Raw genomic sequence first — 19,996 nt, 5'->3', positions numbered from 1 at the left:
CAAATCTTATCTTTTATTGTTCAACGATAATCCATGATACTCGATGAGACCCCAAACCGAAATGTTTGAGAATCTTTTTGTTAAGATCTTTGAATATATTGTTTGTTTTTTTCCAGCAAGCAAAACATATCTCTTGAAGATATGTTAGTTAAGTATCTTGTATGCTAGCCAATATTGAGTTTCAATCCAAGAGGAATTTTGGTTTGATAGTTAGATATTAGTTGGAATTAGACAAAACTGGAAAACTGTGTTTATTGCATATATTAATGTCACAATCTTTAACACCATATCTACCTTTCGCAGTGCTTCTCCAACTAGTATAGCACTTCCTCTTAATGTCACAAGACCAGAAATCACTATCTTGAAAATAATTTTCCTTTAATAGCTTGGAAACCTCATATCAGGATTAAACGACACTCTCCAAGCCATTTTTGTGAGTAAGGCCAAATTATTAGTCTCTATGTCTCTAACACTTAGGCCACCGTACTCCAAAGGTCTACAGACTCTTTCCAACCCTAACTTATGCAAAATTCTCTTGTCCTTACCCACCCCACCCCCTCCCCCCACCCCACGCCCCGAAATGAAGTTCTTTTTTTATCTATTCAACCTAGATAAAAGTCCGTGTGGGAGTTTGAGCATAGACAACACATTACTGGAAACAGGATCGAGAACTAATCTGATTAAAGTAGTTCTATTCAAAGTTTTACTTTTCCAATCCTGCATTCTATTAGATAACTTGTCATCCATGTCGCTAAAAGTATTAAGGTTAATTCTACCCTACTGAAGAGGAATTCCCAAATGCTTACCTGGGTCTTTCGTTATTTGAACCTTAAGTGCAGCTGACATACTTCTAGAAAAGCTTCTTCCTAGATTAGCCGAGGCTAGAAGGGTAGATTTGGCATCACTTATCCAAAATAACTCTTAAATTACACGCATTCCTATATTATCTTTAGGAAATATGATGCAATCATCGGCATAGAGAGAGTGAAAAATCACAGGAGCACCCCTTGCAACTGATATTCCGGTGATTACTCTATCTGTCAACCCCTCATTTATCGTTCTTGACAAAGCCTCGAGACAAATGATAAACATGAATGGGGATAAAGGGCCACTCTGACTTAAATAATCTGATGGACTAAAATTCTTTCTTGGAGATCCATTAATCAACACCTGAAAAGCAATCGTGTTAATGCATTTCCAAATCCGTTGAACGAAATTATAACAAATCCAAAACAACACAAAATCTTAATGATAAACTGCCAATTACCTTGTCATATGCTTTGTAGAAATCTAATTTTAGAGCCATCCAATCCTTTTTCCCTTTCTTATTCTTGAATGAATGTATAATTTCATTAAAGATAACATTAGAGTCAAAGATTGATCCGCCGGTAACAAAAGTACGATGGTTTGGGGATATAATCTTATCAAGCATTGGCTTTAACCTATTAGCAATTATTTTGGTTATAATTTTCATGGAGAAATGCATAGACTAATTGGCTTGTAATCTTTGATAGTGATAGGGCAAGTCTTCTTCGGTATCAAAGCAATGTAGGTCTTGTTAAGTCTAGGGTCTAAAGCACCTGTTTGGAAAGAAGAAAAAAATCCTAGAGACGACATGTTCCTAGTGTTTTATAAAGAAACAGTCAGGTCTAGGGACTTTGTGAGAGCCTAGTTGTTTCATGACTAATTTTATATCTTTATTTGTCATAGGAGAAGTTAAGCGCAAATTATCATTAACAAAAATAACAGCAGGGAACAGGCTTTCGATAGAAGTAACATCACATTCATTCGAAGTGGCAGAAAATAAGCTAGAGAAATGATTGACAACATGATTTTCAATTTGATTTATATCCTCCAGCCATCTACCATTATAAACCTTCAACCTAACATTTGTATTCCTACTTCTTCTAACCAGAGCAGAAGAGTGGAAAAACTTGGCGTTGAGATCCCCTTCTACTAACCAATTGACCCTAGATTTTTGCTTCCAATAAATCTACCACCTTGGGGTAGCGTTAAAGATATTATGTTCTTGTTAGATATTTCAAATCTTAGGCTTCTTGTATTATAAGTTTGTGTACTATTATTGTTAGCCAAAATTGTTCATACTAGTAGCAAATATAAATACCTATGCAATTGGAGTTGTAAATCACAATCTTCTTAATCAATAATACTCTGTTTATTAGAGAACTAAAAGCTCGAGCCTTTACATCTGTAATTTTGTTTATACCTCGCATAACCTATATCAACGGTAATTTTCTTCAAGGGTTATTTATGTGCGTATATAAGCTGTGATATTTTAGATCACCTAATTAACACAATTGAGACGCAGTTATGTTCAACAGTCTACTGGCCCAAATGTGATACATCTTCTCAGTTGGATGTATTGCGTCCCAAAATACATATTTGCTCGGGTCCTTGCACGATAACATACTTCCTGCTCGACATAAAGATGCGAACTCATATGCTCCTGTTGCGCAACATCCTTCATGCGCGTTCTCCAATCTTATCCCCATGCGAGCACCCACCATCCATATATATATACAAGAAAAACAGTTAGCCCAATATAAACAACCAGCCATTTGTAAAATTGTACTAACACATGGAGAATGAGATATTAAAAAGTAGAATTCACCGTATAATTCAGGATTTTGAATGATATCCAGGATAGGATTATAGATGTCCACGTAATTAATATGATTCCATCGAGTTCCTTATTTAAATTCCCCACCAAATTTTGCAACTTATCATTAAAGTCCTTACAAGCTTCGTTTGCATCTTCTTTACACGTTCTTTCCGCAAAATTATTTACAGTCCTTGCTATAGGTATGCAACCGGCAGGAGGAATTCCTGATGATAGTATTTTTCTCGCCCCCAATCCATAAAGGTCAGTAAGGAATGTTCTTGCGATGCTTATGAGAAAGTTTGCGTACTCATCTACCGTGAATTGGATCGATCGTACTGGCCCAAAGTGGTAATTCTCTAAAAAATCATTAGTCCGTACACTCACCATATACAAGGATTCTCTTATTGTCTCTATCGCCTTATCCTGACCAACAAAGGCTATTAACTTCTTCTGGTACTCTTTGAAGTATTCCAATTCTTTCGATAGAGGTATCCCACCCTGCACAAAATATTTGAAATGGTTCATGATAAATATAGCAAGCACGTACATTTTCTTGTGAAGGAGATCAACTTACAAACACATTAGACGTAGCGACATCATAACCAGTTCCAGCTGAAGCGAAGGTAACTCCGGAAGCAAAATCTTCTATATCATAAGCCGGATCCAAATATGCTGGTATTGATCTTTTAATCCCTAGCATCTCCGACAGGAAATCAGTAGCCAACCGACCATTACAAAAACGTCCATTGGGTTTTCCACCTTCACAATCCTGTCCGTATGGTGGAAAATTAGCTCTTACCACGGTGGGGATTTGATTGTTATTACCCGCATCAACTGTCGAGTCTCCAAATACAATACATGCAGGAAATCTTTTTGCTTCGATGATCTCGACTACGAACAAAAGAAGTATGTGAAGAAGACACAATAGGCGACTGCATTGTGCCATCGCCTAATTAGAAGATAAAGAAATGATTTTTAAGTACACGTAGTGGCATTCAGTTTGGCTTCCTATATAGGAAAATTCGGCAATCCCAAATGACATACCCACTTGCAAAAACATAAATTCTTGTGTACTAATGCCTATGGTTAGTAAGGAATTTATACCAAGGCCTCGTATTGTTGGCCTAATACTACGCTTTTCATGGCATTAAGTTGTGATAAGAAATCAAGGTACGAATTGCTTGTGACATCTAACGACCTTTATGTCCAACCCCCACATGAACCAAAACCAAAGAAAAAATAAACAGATGGAAGAGTGTTAACTTAAGAGACGCATAAAATCCGTAAAAAAAAAGTAGTCCACCATCCAAACCGAATCTATCTACTACTTGATTTTCGTGCACACGATTTGCCCGAAAGCCTTAAGCGTTGACTAATAAAATTGAGTTGACTTCATTTAGGGCATATACATGATTTGCTGCCTTAAAGTCTCAGGCGCTGACTAACTTGAATCGAGTTAAGTCAGTTGACTTCATTTAGTGCATACACATGACCTGCTGCCCTGAAGTCTCAGGCGCTGACTAATTTGAATCGGGTTGACTTCATTTGGTGTACCCATGGTCAGCAGTATACGGATCAAAGTTGATCTTCACACGATCAATTGACCCTTCTTTCGGCTGCCTGTATTGGCAGTATTATAACGACCCCTCGAAAATTTGAGGTCACAAAATGACCTCAAATCTCTATGAATCTTAATAAGGTCCTAGGTGATAAACGTGGACTTGGTTCATTTTGGGTACCGAGGGCGAGACAGCGATATGTAACCTTGATCATCTTTAGTCCGAGGAGAGGACTACGTAAGAACGATTTTTTGGGGATCATGGTTTTTTTGGAGATCATGGTTTTATTTTGGATAAAGACATTAAAAATAAATCTAGATCACCCCTTATCTAGATATTTATATTAATACCTAAATTATCCTCCTAATTAATTTTGGATGATGATTAGTTAGTGTTAATAATAGTTATTGTAATGATTAGTGAGATGATTAAGTTAAAGATAATTAGTGAGATTAAACAATCAGATGGTTTTTTTTTAAAGAAGTATAATTATTGAGAGAGTAAAGTTAGAGAAGATGAAGAAGGAAAACATGAAAAACGATGGATTTTACCAACCACAACCGGAGGAAGGATATTTGGGTACCCAGGTAGGCTTCAAACTTAGATAATGTTGGTTGAATTGCTCCAAACTTTCAAAAAAAATGAAATTTTTTATGTAGATTTGGGCCAGTTCGGTAACCATATGTCAAGAACATGTAACCGAACACACCTGAAAGTGTAGTTCGGTTACGTTTTCCAAACACGCAGGTTACCGAACTCGCTCGTTAATGGAGGTTTTGGTCGTACAGTGTAATGTTCGGTTACCTAGGATAAAATGGTAGGTAACCGAACTTTGAACTTAACAATTTATTTGGGTACATCTTGTGTGTTCGGTTAGTTCGCAAACTTCAACGCAACCAAGTTCCCAACCGAACTGCATGTTAAAAGTAACCTAGTGTTAGCAGTTCGGTTGGTTTGCAAACTTCAACATATTTTGCGAATCAACCGAATTGGGCTTATATATGCATATATGCAATTAGGAAAACGTTCGGTTACTACGAAATTTATTTCTTGGCGAATTAGGTAGAGTTCGGTTACGAAGTTTCAAAGGTAGAGTTCGGTTACAAAGAAAACTTAACATTTTGCGAACGAACCGAACTTGTGGACTTCTCATTATTTTCGTAAACTAAAGTTCGGTGATATCCTTATTTTACGAAGGAACCGAACTTATGGACTCGTGTTGTTCTAATACAAGGAGTTCGGTTAAAAGTATTTTTTTGCGAATCAAACGAACTCTGAGTTCGGTTAAGAAAAAATTAATTCTTGATAACCGAACTTTTCTCTAAAAAAAAAACCTCCATTAAACCTCTCTGCAACTTCCATTTTCAACTCATTTTAATGATTACTTCTCATTTATTCAACCAAAAACGAATGACAAGTAATAGGTTTGTGAGAATATCTTTCTTAATGTTTTAAATTAAGCTATATATATATATTGGTGGTGGTTGGTGGTGGTGGTAATCGGAGGTGGTGGTGGTAATCGGTGGTTGGTGGTGGTGATAATCGGAGGTGGTGGTGGTGGTAATCGGCGGTGGTGAGCGGTGGTGGTGGTGGTAATCGGTGGTTGTTGTTGGTGGTGGTTGTAATCGGCGATGGTGGGAGGTGGTGGTGGGAGGAGGTGGTGGTTATATATACTGGTGGTTATTGGGTTGGTTTTAAATTAAATTAGGTTAAGGGTAGGTTAGTCATTTCAATGTTTTAGGACACCCCTATAACTATATGGTAGGTGGCCTAATAGGATCGTGGTCCCAAAAAAAATCATAGTCCCAAAAAATCGTTCCTATACAACCTTTGATTATTGGCCAAGCCCAATAAAATTAGACAAATCTCCCGATATAACCCATATTAAGGGGACAAAGCTTATTACACATTTTAGCCTTCATAAGAATAATTCCTACCTATAGGGGTGTGCAACGGACGGACGGATGTGGATTAAGGATCACCCGTGTCCAATCCGTCAAAGTTGCGGATTTAAAAAATGCAACCGTGTCCAGCCCAATCACCTGCGTATTTGACATCCGCGGATCAACGGATGACACAGTCCGGATGCAGATTAACCGCCGATTTAATACAAAAAAAAAACAAAAAAAAAAATCACCTGGTGACTGCGCCTTAAAGGTAAGTGGCATTTTAAGGATGTTACCACCACATGGTTCTAGGGGCCATATGAGACATCCAAATTGCAAGTCCAACCAAATTGTTGGGTGAAATTAAGCAATGAACGGAGTTTAAGACTATTTTTTAGTCACCACGAAGGAGTCCATGTGTCATTGTATAAACACATAAGTAGTTTCAAGTGTATAAACCCATTTAATTGTGGTGTTATAGACTCTGACTGAATTCCTCCTCCTCTTGCATATGGCTTCACTAACTATGGTTGTTAATTTCGTGGGTCTTGATCAATGCCCGTCGAAGTAAATACTGACTATGCAGAAAAATGTTTAACCTTAAAATCAATGCCCGTCGAAGTAATAGCCCACTATGCTGAAAAATGCTTAAACTTGATATGAAGTACAGGATTACAGAGGACTTTTAATCCACAGGTGTATATTGAGCGGTGAAGATGGCAAATAGCTTTTGTACTTACGAAGCAGGATCTCGATTTAGAAAGGCAGATGATCCCTTATTTGGTAAGATATATCTCAAGTGCAGTTTCCCTTGCTGCAAGTTACTTATTCGACCATTACATAACACTTACTGATAATTTACCAAGACGATGCCGCTGTTATGTACACTAGGTGTGCGCCCGTGCGTTGCACGGGGTTAAATTAGTTGTAACAAATTTTTTAAATCAATGGCATTTACATTCGAAATGTGATTACTTAAAGCAATATGAGTTGCAAGGCTCTGTAGAAATTTGGCCAAGAGTCCTACTGCAATGATGCAAGATTAATGCCTTTTATGCAGGCAGCATTTGTGTTAATTTCATGATATTTCCTAATTCTAATGTGTCAAATAGCTAATGAAGCTATTCACTGCCGTCTCATATCTTATAAAACAGTAACACTAAATAATGCAATCATATGGCCTATCTTCGACTTGAATTCGGATGTTCGCGTTAGCCCATGTCCAGGAACATTTGAAACAAATTCAAAAATCATCATTGAGCAGTGAGCACCACACAAATTAAAACTGTGACCCAGAATGCTGAAAATAGATAATTAGATGGAACTCCCAAGTTATTTACTTATCCACCCATTCAATCTCTGTGAAACCTAAGATTTTGATAAACAACGGAAGACCATTAAAAAAAAACAAAAACAACTCAATACAATACTTGGTAGTAAGTACCCGTTTCCAGAAGTAACGTGGCCACATTCCATATATGATCCTGCTATATACCTGGTATCCATCTTAGTCATCCATGATCTTGTTGTATACTTGCTATCCATCTCAGTCACTCGCTTGTCATGAGCCCGACATGTATCGGTTAATCAACTTACCCTGGATGATACCGCAAGAAGCTGCAAGAACACCAAGAAGAGTTTAATAACCAATACAAATTAAAAAAATCAACATAAGAAAATAACCAAGAGAAAAGGTATAAAATGAACATGAGTAAATTCTTAGATGAATTAATATCAACCAAAATTCACCAAAAATTCAAATTTTATTGCTAGAAGAATTACATACTAACTGTAAATAAAATAAAACCCAAAGCCCAAAGGTTATGTACCATGTTAGTCGTGAAACTTCCATAACTATAAGTTTAGGCTTCATGCATGCATTAGATAAAGGACAAACAATTGTTGGACGTGATGTTAACATCAAGGGATCCGGAGTTTCTAAAAAAAATGAACACAGTCACAGACTTAATATATACATACATTCATTGTACTTATTTAAGAAGATCAAACTAAATGGAAGAGAGATCTCATGAAGGACGCATATATGGTAACTACTCAGAGAGGTCAATAGAGGCCTTATAGAAGTCCAACCGGCTGCTAGTCTTGAACATGCATATTGGCACCTCAACATGGTTCCACTCCTTCAGTCCATGAATATTATTGAGCAGTGTGGGTATGTATCAAACACTAAATCTGTATAAACATTAGAGAGCTGCTTGGTTTCTTATGTTTGATAATCTGTATAAACCCTTATTCATCTTACCAATTGTACCTGCAAAACAAAACAAAGTAAATCAAATTATCAAAGCAATATGGTTAGTGGCATAAACCAAGTGGAAGGAAAAAAGTACAAAACAAATTGATGGCGTAAGCTAAATGGTTATACTCATAACCGATATGTTTTGGATGATTGGATCAGATGTTCTTCGTACCTGATGAAAGGTTTTTATTATGGGAAAATCCTAAAATATCACAAAATTACCACAAAAATACGAATAACAGGGAGAGAAAGCTTCACGTATTGCTTAATATTTTTTGTACGTAAAAAACTCTGTGCTTGAGCTCCGGTTGACTAATCCTACCCGTAGATGATTATGGCATGGAAAAAAGATTAGGATTTTCCTTTTTTGTTATTAGCTTCGGGTAGTGAAAAGATAATTATCATTCGGAAAGAGGAGAAGAATACCAAAAAGGCGATAGATGATTATGGCATGAAAAGATAATTAGGTTTTTGTTATTAGCTTCGGGTAGTGAAAAGATAATTATGTTTTTGTTATTAGCTTCGCGTAGTCATCACCCAGCGTTTCGAGTGCAACAAAAACGGACAATAGAATATAAACTCTCTTTTTCTATTGGTCCGGGGCTAGGAGCTCTAGAATTCAAGTTTTTGGCCTCACTTTCAATGAGAGGCCAGCAATCTGTATTCAAATTATATACAATTTGGAAATAAACCCAATCCGGTGCGGGTGAATCCGCGGATTTCAAAGTCCAACCATAATCAAACCGCTAAAAGTGCGGATTTGATAATCCCACCCGTATCGGACTCATAAATCTTGCGGATTAGGTTTTACCCGCAATTTTGCGGACGGATACAGGTAAAATCCGCGGTTCCGAACTTTTTGCTCACCCCTACCTACCTATCAAAATTTAGTAAGAATCATTCCTACCTGTCAAAATTAGGATTAGATAGATAGATAGATTAGTATCCATTCGGCCATTTACCTAATCGAAGTTATCATTTTTGCAGGGTTCAATTTTACTGGGAGATGATCAACCGACAGCAAAAACAAAACATGTCAAAGAGAATTAAAGTGAATGTCATTCATGTTTTCTTGTCTTAGGTTGTACCTATGTTGCATGTTGGTTCCACATTGAAACAAAATCAGTATACAAAGTCTCCATACCACAATTAATGTTGAACTGTAGGGATGGAGTTAGCTGATTTAAACAGGGTCGTTTCTCGAGAGATTTCGATAGTTTCTATCTTTTGTTTTATGTTTAAACCGGGGCTAAATGCTAAAGTAATAGGTATGTTTCCTAATGGTACTTTAAGCATAAACAAGAAAAATATCCCAACACCTAAAGTTCCTTGTCAGCGCACTATTCGGTCGAACTCGCAAGCGTTGTTATCTCAAGTTTCTTTGTCAAGTTTAGTTGTCAAAACTATAAGTTTTAATTTCTAGTCTACTTATATCTATGTATCGAACTAGGATAGAATGTATAGTTGAGCTTTAGACTTCACGACGTTCATCGATTGAAGACGAAGAACTACTAAGGGGAGCTTGTGGAACTTCATCAACAAAAGGTATGTGAAGACTTGAACTCATCTATCACTCAGAAGTATATTCTTTTCTATATCCTATTGAGACAAAAGTCGTATATCTATATAGACTTTACATTATACACATTTGATATTTTGAGCTGAGTTTAACTCTCTTATATCTTTCTCGAAATATGTGTTGGAAAGCTTTTCGCTTTAACCACGTTCATCATTATTCTTGATGAAAGTCAAAAGATGATCATGTGAAAATCACCTGGTAACATCTTACATGATTTGTGTGAGACAGTCATTTGATGTAGGCTCGGAATGTTTCGTATTGATCATTCGATCACTTGAAGATTTCTTATAAGCTAATAGTTTGTATGAGACATCTATTGTCGTCTTCTAAGAATGTTTCAATTATTGAAATGGGAGTTAAGAGCTAAAATCCATGTCTGGATACACTATGGTTTGTGTACTTGGTGTACGAACTGTTTTGACGGAATTTAGGTTCGAAAGTTTGTATACCCGTTCGCGAACTGATTTAACTGTTGAAGTCCGGGAACCAAGTTTGCTTACCCGTTCGCAAACGGTTTCAACTGAATTCGGTCCGGAGCTAAAGTTTGTGTACCAGTTTGCAAACTGTCGGCTTGTGACCAAGGTCCGGAACTTAAATTTGCGTACCCGTTTGCAAACTTAAGTGGTTCAGGTTCTTAAATCGGTTAAGTATGATTTCATACTCATGAACAAATACATTTATATATTAAAAAATGCAATCTTTGGAAACCGTGGCTAAAATGTTCATGAACTGATTCTTATAAATCAATCTGGTTTTGCTTCAATTGTGTATTATATGCTTCTATGAAAATATAAACAATTGAAAAACTCTATGAGTAACACAATTAGATTCATTTGATTATCAATTGATCTAGAAGTGCTAAGATGAACAAGGTTAAGACAAAAGTGTTCATATGGCTAACTTCGGTCAACTGTTATTGATCCAACTCAATATACACATTAGGTACGGTTACCCATATCTAAATGAAGGTATATTTCATTTGTGTGTAACAAGCTAAAGACCATCTAACGGTTGAAAGATATTAGCTTGAATCTTGAATCAGGTTTCATCTAACGGTGAATATTTATTGCTTTGTTTCAAAGTTATCAAATCTTGATTTGAAGACTATATAAGGGAGAACTCTAACAACTGGGAAACCTAATCCTCACACCTCTTGTGTTATACTAGTTGCGACTAGTGTCGATTCTCCTTTAACCTAGGTTTTTCCTAAAACCATTATAAATTAACGACTTATAGACTTCACAATAACTTGTTCTTCATCTCATTTTTTGGGATTCCACAATAACTTGTTTTATTACCATATAGTTAAGTTATTGTAAGGTGATTGATATTACTAGGTTGTTCTTCGGGAATAAGACCGGTGTATTAATTGGTTTATGTTCACCTTGATTTATCAAAAGAAAGGACAAAAACTCATAGGTATTTCTGTGGGAGACAGATTTATCTATTCAATATACTTTTCTGTGTGAGACAGATTTGTTTATCAAGTCTTCGACTTTGGGTCGTAGCAACTCTTAGTTGTGGGTGAGATCAACTAAAGGAATCAAGTGCGTAGAGTTCTGCTGGGACTCAGAGGCGTAAGGAAAGCGATTGTATCTTAATCATTGTGAGATTGGTTAGGGCTCACCTACATTCCAGTCTGAAGTTCTTATAGTAGGATTGAGTCTGTAGCGGCTTAATACAGTATGGTGTTCAAATCTGGACTAGGTCTCGGGGGTTTTCTGCATTTGCGGTTTCCTCGTTAACAAAACTTCGAGTGTCTGTGTTATTTCTTTTCCGCATTATATTTTCCATATTATTGAAATATCACAGGTTGTGCTTAGTTCAATCAATTAGTAAATCCAACCTTTGGTTGTTGATTGAAATTGATTGACACTTGAACATTGGTCTTTGGTACCGCTCAAGTTGTTTCTCATAGTAATCAGGCTCGCGGATTTCTATCTGTTTGATTTGCTGATTACATTGAGAAACAAAGATATAACTCTTGGATATATTTTTCTTGATTGAGGTTGACTGTCTAGTTGATTCTCTTGGAAATATATTGGAGTTAGTCCATACATTTTGCCTAAACGAAATATTGGGTGTGGTTGTTAGACCACTACACCATTTTTTCCGATTCGAAACGGTTACTGAGCGTTACGAATCGGGGTTGTAACTGTTCCGGACCGTTACGAAAAGGGGTGCTACAATTTTTTTGAAACGACCCAGTAGCCGTTACGATTTTTTTTTGTAACGGTGCTTGTAACAGCGAAGAGCCGTTACTAAGTGGCACTGTCGTAACATGCGAGAGCCTTTACGAATTTATTTAGTAACAGAACGTTGTAACAAGCTGAAGACGTTACGAATTTTTTGCAACAGTAAAAAAATTGCTGCCGGTCAACCTTAACCTGGTCAAAATTAGTCAGCAATGACCAATTTTTACCAGGTCAAGGTTGACCGGCAGCTCATTCTCGTCCGGAATACGCCGGAATTCAAAATAACCACCTGCATACACCTTTCATATATCCTTCACAATCAACAATATGTTTTTTCAATCAAATTCATGTTCATTCAATCAATTCTTATCACATTCAAATGGATTCATACAAAATAGAACTTAAATTCTTCTAAGTATCAAATAGTAGGGGAATGTATACAAATTCCCATAAGTATCAGTTCATAGAAATTTCTATCTTCACAAATTTATATAACTTAGACTGTACATGGAAACTTACTGCAAATTTTCTATGTTCACAGCTAGAGCTGCTAAACCAACTTGAAGCTGCAAATTTTAAGACTTCAAGTTCGAAATCCATGCATAAAGTTATAGATGAAAAGTATCTGCTAAGTTTAAACTTCTTAATCATATATACCAACCTATGTTAAAAGCAGACAAAACTTCAAAAAAAATATAAATTGGGGAGAAGAACAATGAGAAATACTTACTGTGGTTTTGTAATAAGAACAAGCCCATGATTTAGTCATCAAGAGCTTCAACTGAAACTGAAACCACTGATCCAGGCCATCATTGCAATTGGTCCTGAAACAAACCAAAGTCCATAAGCTCTCTCGCACGCGCAACAAACAAAAGTCCCCTAAGAAACATGGAATCTAGAAATATACAAGTTAAGTACTTACCCGGTATTCTAGCAGGTACACAAGTTGATGCCAATCCAGCTGTAGTTCACTTCCCACCAGCATAATACCTCGCAAGTATAAATTGAAGGTCAGAAACCACGCCTCTTAAACTTTATAGTACAAATATAACCAAGTGAAGTACTTACCAGGGATTGATATTTCCCCGGCTGGCTACTGCTCCTTCAGCTGACCTTGCGAGAAGTCCCCTGTGCATTCACATATAATAGAACAAAAGCCACCCACACATATACAAATAAATAATGAACTGAAAGTGCATATCCATTCATAAGCCGGTTTGTGTTCACATAATTCAGGAAAAAGTTACATCGGACAAAAAAAGTTGCTTCAAGTAAAGCTATTCTTATGCACAGCTGCATAAGAGTATGCGTATGAGTCAGCATACATACAAAAGTGTGAACTGCAAAAAAAAAGGGAAAATAAGCCTAAATACTTGTTATGCAGCACTACAGAAGTTTCTTCAAGTAAATATATTCTTATGCACAACTGCATAAGAGTATGCGTATCAGTCAGCATACATACAAAAGTGTGAACTGGAAAAAGAAAAAAAAAAAGGAAAATAAGCCTAAAAACTTGTTATTCACCACTGATGAGTGCCAAATATTGTATATATTTATCCCTTTTTGTTGGCATTTAACTCATCTTTTATGCATTAATTCTACATTTTATCCCATATTCTGTATTTTCATTGTTTTCAAGAATAAATATTTTTATTAATTAATTTTGCATTTTTAGGTAATAAATAAAGTCTGGATGACTTGCGGAGCAAAAAGAGCAGAAAAGTAGTGAAAAGCCGGGAGAAACTACGCAAGGAAGCCGCGAAGAATGGTGCGCACAACCTCATTTTCTACACACAAAAACGCCTCCGTTCTCAGCCATCAGATTAGTTCTCAGAAGCATCCGACGGTCGCTCCTTCATAGATCATCAAAATCTGAAGTCTCTGCCAAGCACCACAGCGCTGAAATTCCAAGCCTTCAGATTAGATGGTAGTTGAATCCAACGGCTGCTCCCTTGCTGTTCATCAAAGTTTGATATCTCCGCCTTACACTACAGCACCTAACCTAATCTAGCACCGTTCGTTTCGTTGTATCCCTTCATCCGACGGTCGCTCCCCGCTTGCCTCCGCATCACCGTCCGATCTTCCTACCAGCTCCACATCCCACGGCTCATCCTCGCTGTTCATCCAATTTGATGAAGCCGCCTAACACCCTAGCAACCAAACCCTATACCAGCTACCCAAACGCACCCTTCTCCCAAACCATCGACTTCACCTCCCCCATTCCTCTCTGCAACTTCACCACCTTCTTCAACAGAACCGTACCACCACCACACCTCCACCATCATCACCCCTATCTTTCTCCTTCATTACCCCCTTGTTCTAGCCTCCTATTATATGGTTTTCTCCCCTAATTTCTCTCTAAAAACCTAGGGAAGAAATCAATAAAATAGGACGAGTTGGAAAGATGCAATTGAGGCATGGGACGGAGCAGGTGAACAAGGAAAATAATGGGTCGACGATTGAAGTGTCAAATCACATGTTTGGTGAGTAAAATTCGAAACCCTAATTGTACTGTCATTGGAGAAATTTGGGGATTTTGATTGTAAACCCTAATTGGGTATTGGGTATAAATATGGGTGTGGGATTGGTGTAGAAACTTTATGCTTGGAGTAGCCAACATCCAGGACTTTCATGTCCTGTTAATGTTTTCAATTTCAGCTCAAATTTCATTTATGTTCATGATCACTATTTTTCTGTTAATGTTAATGTGTTAAGTTTCAATTTCCTGCTTGTTTCCTATTAATGTGCAATATCCTGTTAGCATCCTGTTTAGGTTTAATTCCATGTTAGTTCAATGTTAATGTATCTGTTAGTTGCTGCTCACTGTGAAATAATGGAATGTTAGATTAAAACTTTGATGCATTGTGTTGAATGAGTAGTGGGGAGAAACTAGTGCTCACTAGTGACAATGAGCAAGCTAGTTCTCTTCCCACTCTAGAAGAGTGCCTTAGTCTGCTTCATTTCAGTTTCACCATCATCCTTGCCCTTGGCCTTAGGCCTTGGTTCATCTTGTTTTGTTCTTTGCTTTTGCCATGTGTTGCCCTGTTTGTGTTTCCTTTTGTTTATTTTGTTAGCCATCTTCTTTATTGCATTATCTTTGCTTCACTGCCATCTTTGCTTCCACTGCCCTGCAACTCTTTTGCTTCTTTAGTTCACTGCCATGCTGTTTAGTTTTTGCTTGCACTGCTCTGTGGCTTAGGTCTTTGCCACTGTGTTGTTTTCCTTTGGCTTGTTCTGCTGCAGTTGCTGTTGCTGTTTCTTTTGTGCTGCAGTCTTCTTTCTTTGCACTGCTGCAGCTGTTGCTGCCACTTCTTTCTCCTGCAGCTGCTGTTGCCCTCCTGCAGCTGCTGTTGCTGTTGCCCTCCTGCTGCTGTTGTTGCTGTTGCCCTCCTGCTGCTGTTGTTGCTGAAAAACCAACTGAGCCCAAAGCTCACTTCAAAAGCTGAGCCCAATCCAATTCAGGCTTAACCAAAGCCCAGTTGTTTAAGACCAAAGCCCAAGTTTATTAAGGCCCAACCACAGTTTAGGTTAAGGTTAAAAGCCCAATTCAGTCAACTGTGGGCTTAATCAAAAGCCTAAGTTTAAGGCCAAAGCCCATTTGCACTTCAAAGACTAACTGAGCCCAAGCTCAGTTCATTTTATTGTGAACAAACCCATTAGTACTCAAAGCCCAATTTGAGCCAAAAGGCTTCATAGCCCAATAGTAATTTAGGAACCCAATTAGCTAGAAACTTCCAAAACACACCCGATCTCTGTGGATCGACCCGTACTTGCACGAGCTATAACTGACGACCGTGCACTTGCGGTATTACTGTAGGCCCCCGTTTTCATTGCGCTTAATTTTATACATATCTCCGGGCCCACCAAGTTTTTGGCCGGGGATAATTTTTACACCTTTTCAAAGCCTATCAAGTTTTTGGCGCCGCTGCCGGGGATTGGTGCTGTGTTTTTCTTGTGTTTTTCTTTAGCTATTTTGTATTTCATTTCATAGCATTTGCATCTGCTTCACTTCATTTGCTGTTGGACCTGCTGTTCTGAACCTGTTTTTCCTCTGCTGGGACGCCACCAAGGAAAAGAACCAAAACCCAACTGGGTTTTTGCAACAATATCAGAGCAGCTGGGCTGTGCTTAAAAGGTAACCCATTTAAGAGAACCCGAATTGTGGGCTTCCAATTTTTAATTGTGGGCATGTAATATTAAAGCCAATTTTTGGGCTTCTCTTATTTTCTGTTGGGTTTGTAATAATTTATTTGTGGGCTTGTTTGTTTAATTTGTGGGCTTGTATTTAATTTTTGAGCTTGTTTAATTTGGACTTGTATTTTGTATTTTGGGTTTAAACCCAGCTGAGCTTGTAACCGACCACGCTAGTTGAACTCGTTAGTGGGCCGAGTACCCAAATTCTAGGCCTAGATTTTGGACTCAGTTCCACCAAAAGTTTTCAACCAAGCGGAGCCAAAGCAAACACAAAAGGCTTGCACAGTGGGCTTGCTCCCATTCAAAAACCAAATTTTATTTTCTTTTTCAAAAAAAAAAACAAAAAAACAAAAAAACAAAATTTTCTTTTGCTCCCAATTTCAAAAACCAAAAATTTCTCCCATAAAAACCAAAGTTTTCCAAATGTCTCCCGACAAAACCAAATTTTTCCCAAAAAGTCCAATCCCATTAAAAAAAAAAAAAAAAAACCAAATTTTCTTGTAGATAATGTGTTAGTTAAAATTCCTTTTGTATATATTTTGTGCTCATCCATTGTGACTCCGAATATGTTGGAGTTTTGCCTTGGATAACGGAGTTTTAATTCTGCTTTCGCCGAAATCGGGTATTCTCTCTCCTTTTACTCTACTCAGCATGTCCCTTTCCATATGTTGCATTTTAATTCTTTCCATATTTTGAAACATTGAGGACAATGTTTAGTTTAGGTTTGGGGGTATAGAGTAGATACCACGATAATATGCCATAATTGAAAACGAACTCCTTCTTCTTTTTGAAAAAATTGAAAAATTCCAAAAAAATTAAAAAATCAAAATTCAAAAAAATTAAAAAATTGAAAAAATCATAAAAATGGAGCTCATTTACCTTGAAATGTTGACTCTTGTGCAAATATGTATTTTTATTAGGAGTCTTAGTCTAGATATTTAGGCACCCTGATTCTAGCACAATTCACATAGTGATAAGAAATTTGCACGCGCACGATCTACCAATACATGTATGGCCTCGATCTTCAAGGTGTTTGATAGGAAGTTACGATTGCCAATCACTTTAGAATACTGAACGAAACTTGACTAGCTTGTTCTTTGGTTGGTTGGGATAGAAGGTGGAGGTTACATTAAGAAAGACAACCATCGAATTTAACTGGGTGCATCAAAAAGGGCTACCTCTTGCAAAGTGTCATGTAATCTTTTGTTTCTTTTTGTTATGTATCAAAAGTGTTTTCTTTTGCAAAAAAAAAAAAAAAAAAAAAAAAAAAAAAAAAAACGATGTATAATTCAGAAAAAAAAAAGAAAAAAAAATCAAAAAATACAAAAAAATCAAGTATTTATCAATTCCATCATCTCTTGTTCCAAAAATAAAAAGAGAATAGTCAATGTAAATAAGAGTCATGTAAATAGTCATTTTGTTGTTTCATTGTAATAAGCAAGGAGGGTGTATGCCATTGATGTACAACGCGAGTAATTGTGAAATACCTCCAACTCATTCACAATTCTCGTAAAGTCCGGACAGCTAGCTAGATTTCGACCTCAGTTCTTAGCCTGAGAAACTATCTCTTGGTGATTAGTAGTCATGACTTCAGATCTTTCTTTACACATGTGTAGATACACTTTACACTCTTATCACATGTCCTTATTTGTTATCAGTGCTAGGATTGTGCCTTCGATAGCTAGATTGACATCTCCATTTTGCTGTGAGCTTAAACTGTTTTGCACATGTCACATTTGATGGAATCTGAGCTTATATTTTGACCTAGAACTTTGTAGGTACGTTCTAAGCAAACCTTCACGAGACTTCAACTCGTCCACTAGAGACACTTAGTGGTTTAAAAGGCTTAGTGCATACGCTAAATGCATTCGAGAGACCAGCGACAGTGGTATAGTTAGGATTTCCTTAGTTTTGTTTTACTTGAGGACAAGTAAAATTCAGGTTTGGGGGTATTTGATGAGTGCCAAATATTGTATATATTTATCCCTTTTTGTTGGCATTTAACTCATCTTTTATGCATTAATTCTACATTTTATCCCATATTCTGTATTTTCATTGTTTTCAAGAATAAATATTTTTATTAATTAATTTTGCATTTTTAGGTAATAAATAAAGTCTGGATGACTTGCGGAGCAAAAAGAGCAGAAAAGTAGTGAAAAGCCGGGAGAAACTACGCAAGGAAGCCGCGAAGAATGGTGCGCACAACCTCATTTTCTACACACAAAAACGCCTCCGTTCTCAGCCATCAGATTAGTTCTCAGAAGCATCCGACGGTCGCTCCTTCATAGAGCATCAAAATCTGAAGTCTCTGTCAAGCACCACAGCGCTGAAATTCCAAGCCTTCAGATTAGATGGTAGTTGAATCCAACGGCTGCTCCCTTGCTGTTCATCAAAGTTTGATATCTCCGCCTTACACTACAGCACCTAACCTAATCTAGCACCGTTCGTTTCGTTGTATCCCTTCATCCGACGGTCGCTCCCCGCTTGCCTCCGCATCACCGTCCGATCTGCCTACCAGCTCCACATCCCACGGCTCATCCTCGCTGTTCATCCAATTTGATGAAGCCGCCTAACACCCTAGCAACCAAACCCTATACCAGCTACCCAAACGCACCCTTCTCCCAAACCATCGACTTCACCTCCCCCATTCCTCTCTGCAACTTCACCACCTTCTTCAACAGAACCGTACCACCACCACACCTCCACCATCATCACCCCTATCTTTCTCCTTCATTACCCCCTTGTTCTAGCCTCCTATTATATGGTTTTCTCCCCTAATTTCTCTCTAAAAACCTAGGGAAGAAATCAATAAAATAGGACGAGTTGGAAAGATGCAATTGAGGCATGGGACGGAGCAGGTGAACAAGGAAAATAATGGGTCGACGATTGAAGTGTCAAATCACATGTTTGGTGAGTAAAATTCGAAACCCTAATTGTACTGTCATTGGAGAAATTTGGGGATTTTGATTGTAAACCCTAATTGGGTATTGGGTATAAATATGGGTGTGGGATTGGTGTAGAAACTTTATGCTTGGAGTAGCCAACATCCAGGACTTTCATGTCCTGTTAATGTTTTCAATTTCAGCTCAAATTTCATTTATGTTCATGATCACTATTTTTCTGTTAATGTTAATGTGTTAAGTTTCAATTTCCTGCTTGTTTCCTGTTAATGTGCAATATCCTGTTAGCATCCTGTTTAGGTTTAATTCCATGTTAGTTCAATGTTAATGTATCTGTTAGTTGCTGCTCACTGTGAAATAATGGAATGTTAGATTAAAACTTTGATGCATTGTGTTGAATGAGTAGTGGGGAGAAACTAGTGCTCACTAGTGACAATGAGCAAGCTAGTTCTCTTCCCACTCTAGAAGAGTGCCTTAGTCTGCTTCATTTCAGTTTCACCATCATCCTTGCCCTTGGCCTTAGTCCTTGGTTCATCTTGTTTTGTTCTTTGCTTTTGCCATGTGTTGCCCTGTTTGTGTTTCCTTTTGTTTATTTTGTTAGCCATCTTCTTTATTGCATTATCTTTGCTTCACTGCCATCTTTGCTTCCACTGCCCTGCAACTCTTTTGCTTCTTTAGTTCACTGCCCTGCTGTTTAGTTTTTGCTTGCACTGCTCTGTGGCTTAGGTCTTTGCCACTGTGTTGTTTTCCTTTGGCTTGTTCTGCTGCAGTTGCTGTTGCTGTTTCTTTTGTGCTGCAGT

At 37.5% G+C, this 19,996-nt stretch overlaps 1 protein-coding gene across 1 annotated transcript; it reads right to left on the bottom strand.

Moving 5' to 3' along the window:
- Window positions 1-2,154: 2,154 nt before the first annotated feature.
- Window positions 2,155-3,667, bottom strand: LOC113336012 (GDSL esterase/lipase At2g04570-like). Its single transcript, XM_026582013.1, has 3 exons — window positions 3,198-3,667; window positions 2,633-3,121; window positions 2,155-2,502 (listed from the first exon to the last, which is right to left on the bottom strand). The coding sequence occupies exons 1-3, from the start codon at window positions 3,567-3,569 to the stop codon at window positions 2,485-2,487; spliced, it is 879 nt and encodes a 292-aa protein (XP_026437798.1). The 5' UTR covers window positions 3,570-3,667; the 3' UTR covers window positions 2,155-2,484.
- Window positions 3,668-19,996: the final 16,329 nt, after the last annotated feature.

The sequence above is a fragment of the Papaver somniferum genome, chromosome 1, assembly GCF_003573695.1.
Source record: "Papaver somniferum cultivar HN1 chromosome 1, ASM357369v1, whole genome shotgun sequence".
NCBI lineage: Eukaryota > Viridiplantae > Streptophyta > Magnoliopsida > Ranunculales > Papaveraceae > Papaver > Papaver somniferum.
Note: the sequence above shows the minus strand (reverse complement) of the source record. Positions and strands in the feature narration are given on the sequence as shown.

Bases quoted from the DNA above. Each gene is read 5' to 3' on its own strand.
- LOC113336012 (XM_026582013.1), bottom strand. From the start codon at position 3,569: ATGGCACAATGCAGTCGCCTATTGTGTCTTCTTCACATACTTCTTTTG. The intron at 3,122-3,197 runs GTAAGTTGATCT...TATTTTGTGCAG, and splicing joins TCGCTACGTCTAATGTGTTT to GGTGGGATACCTCTATCGAA.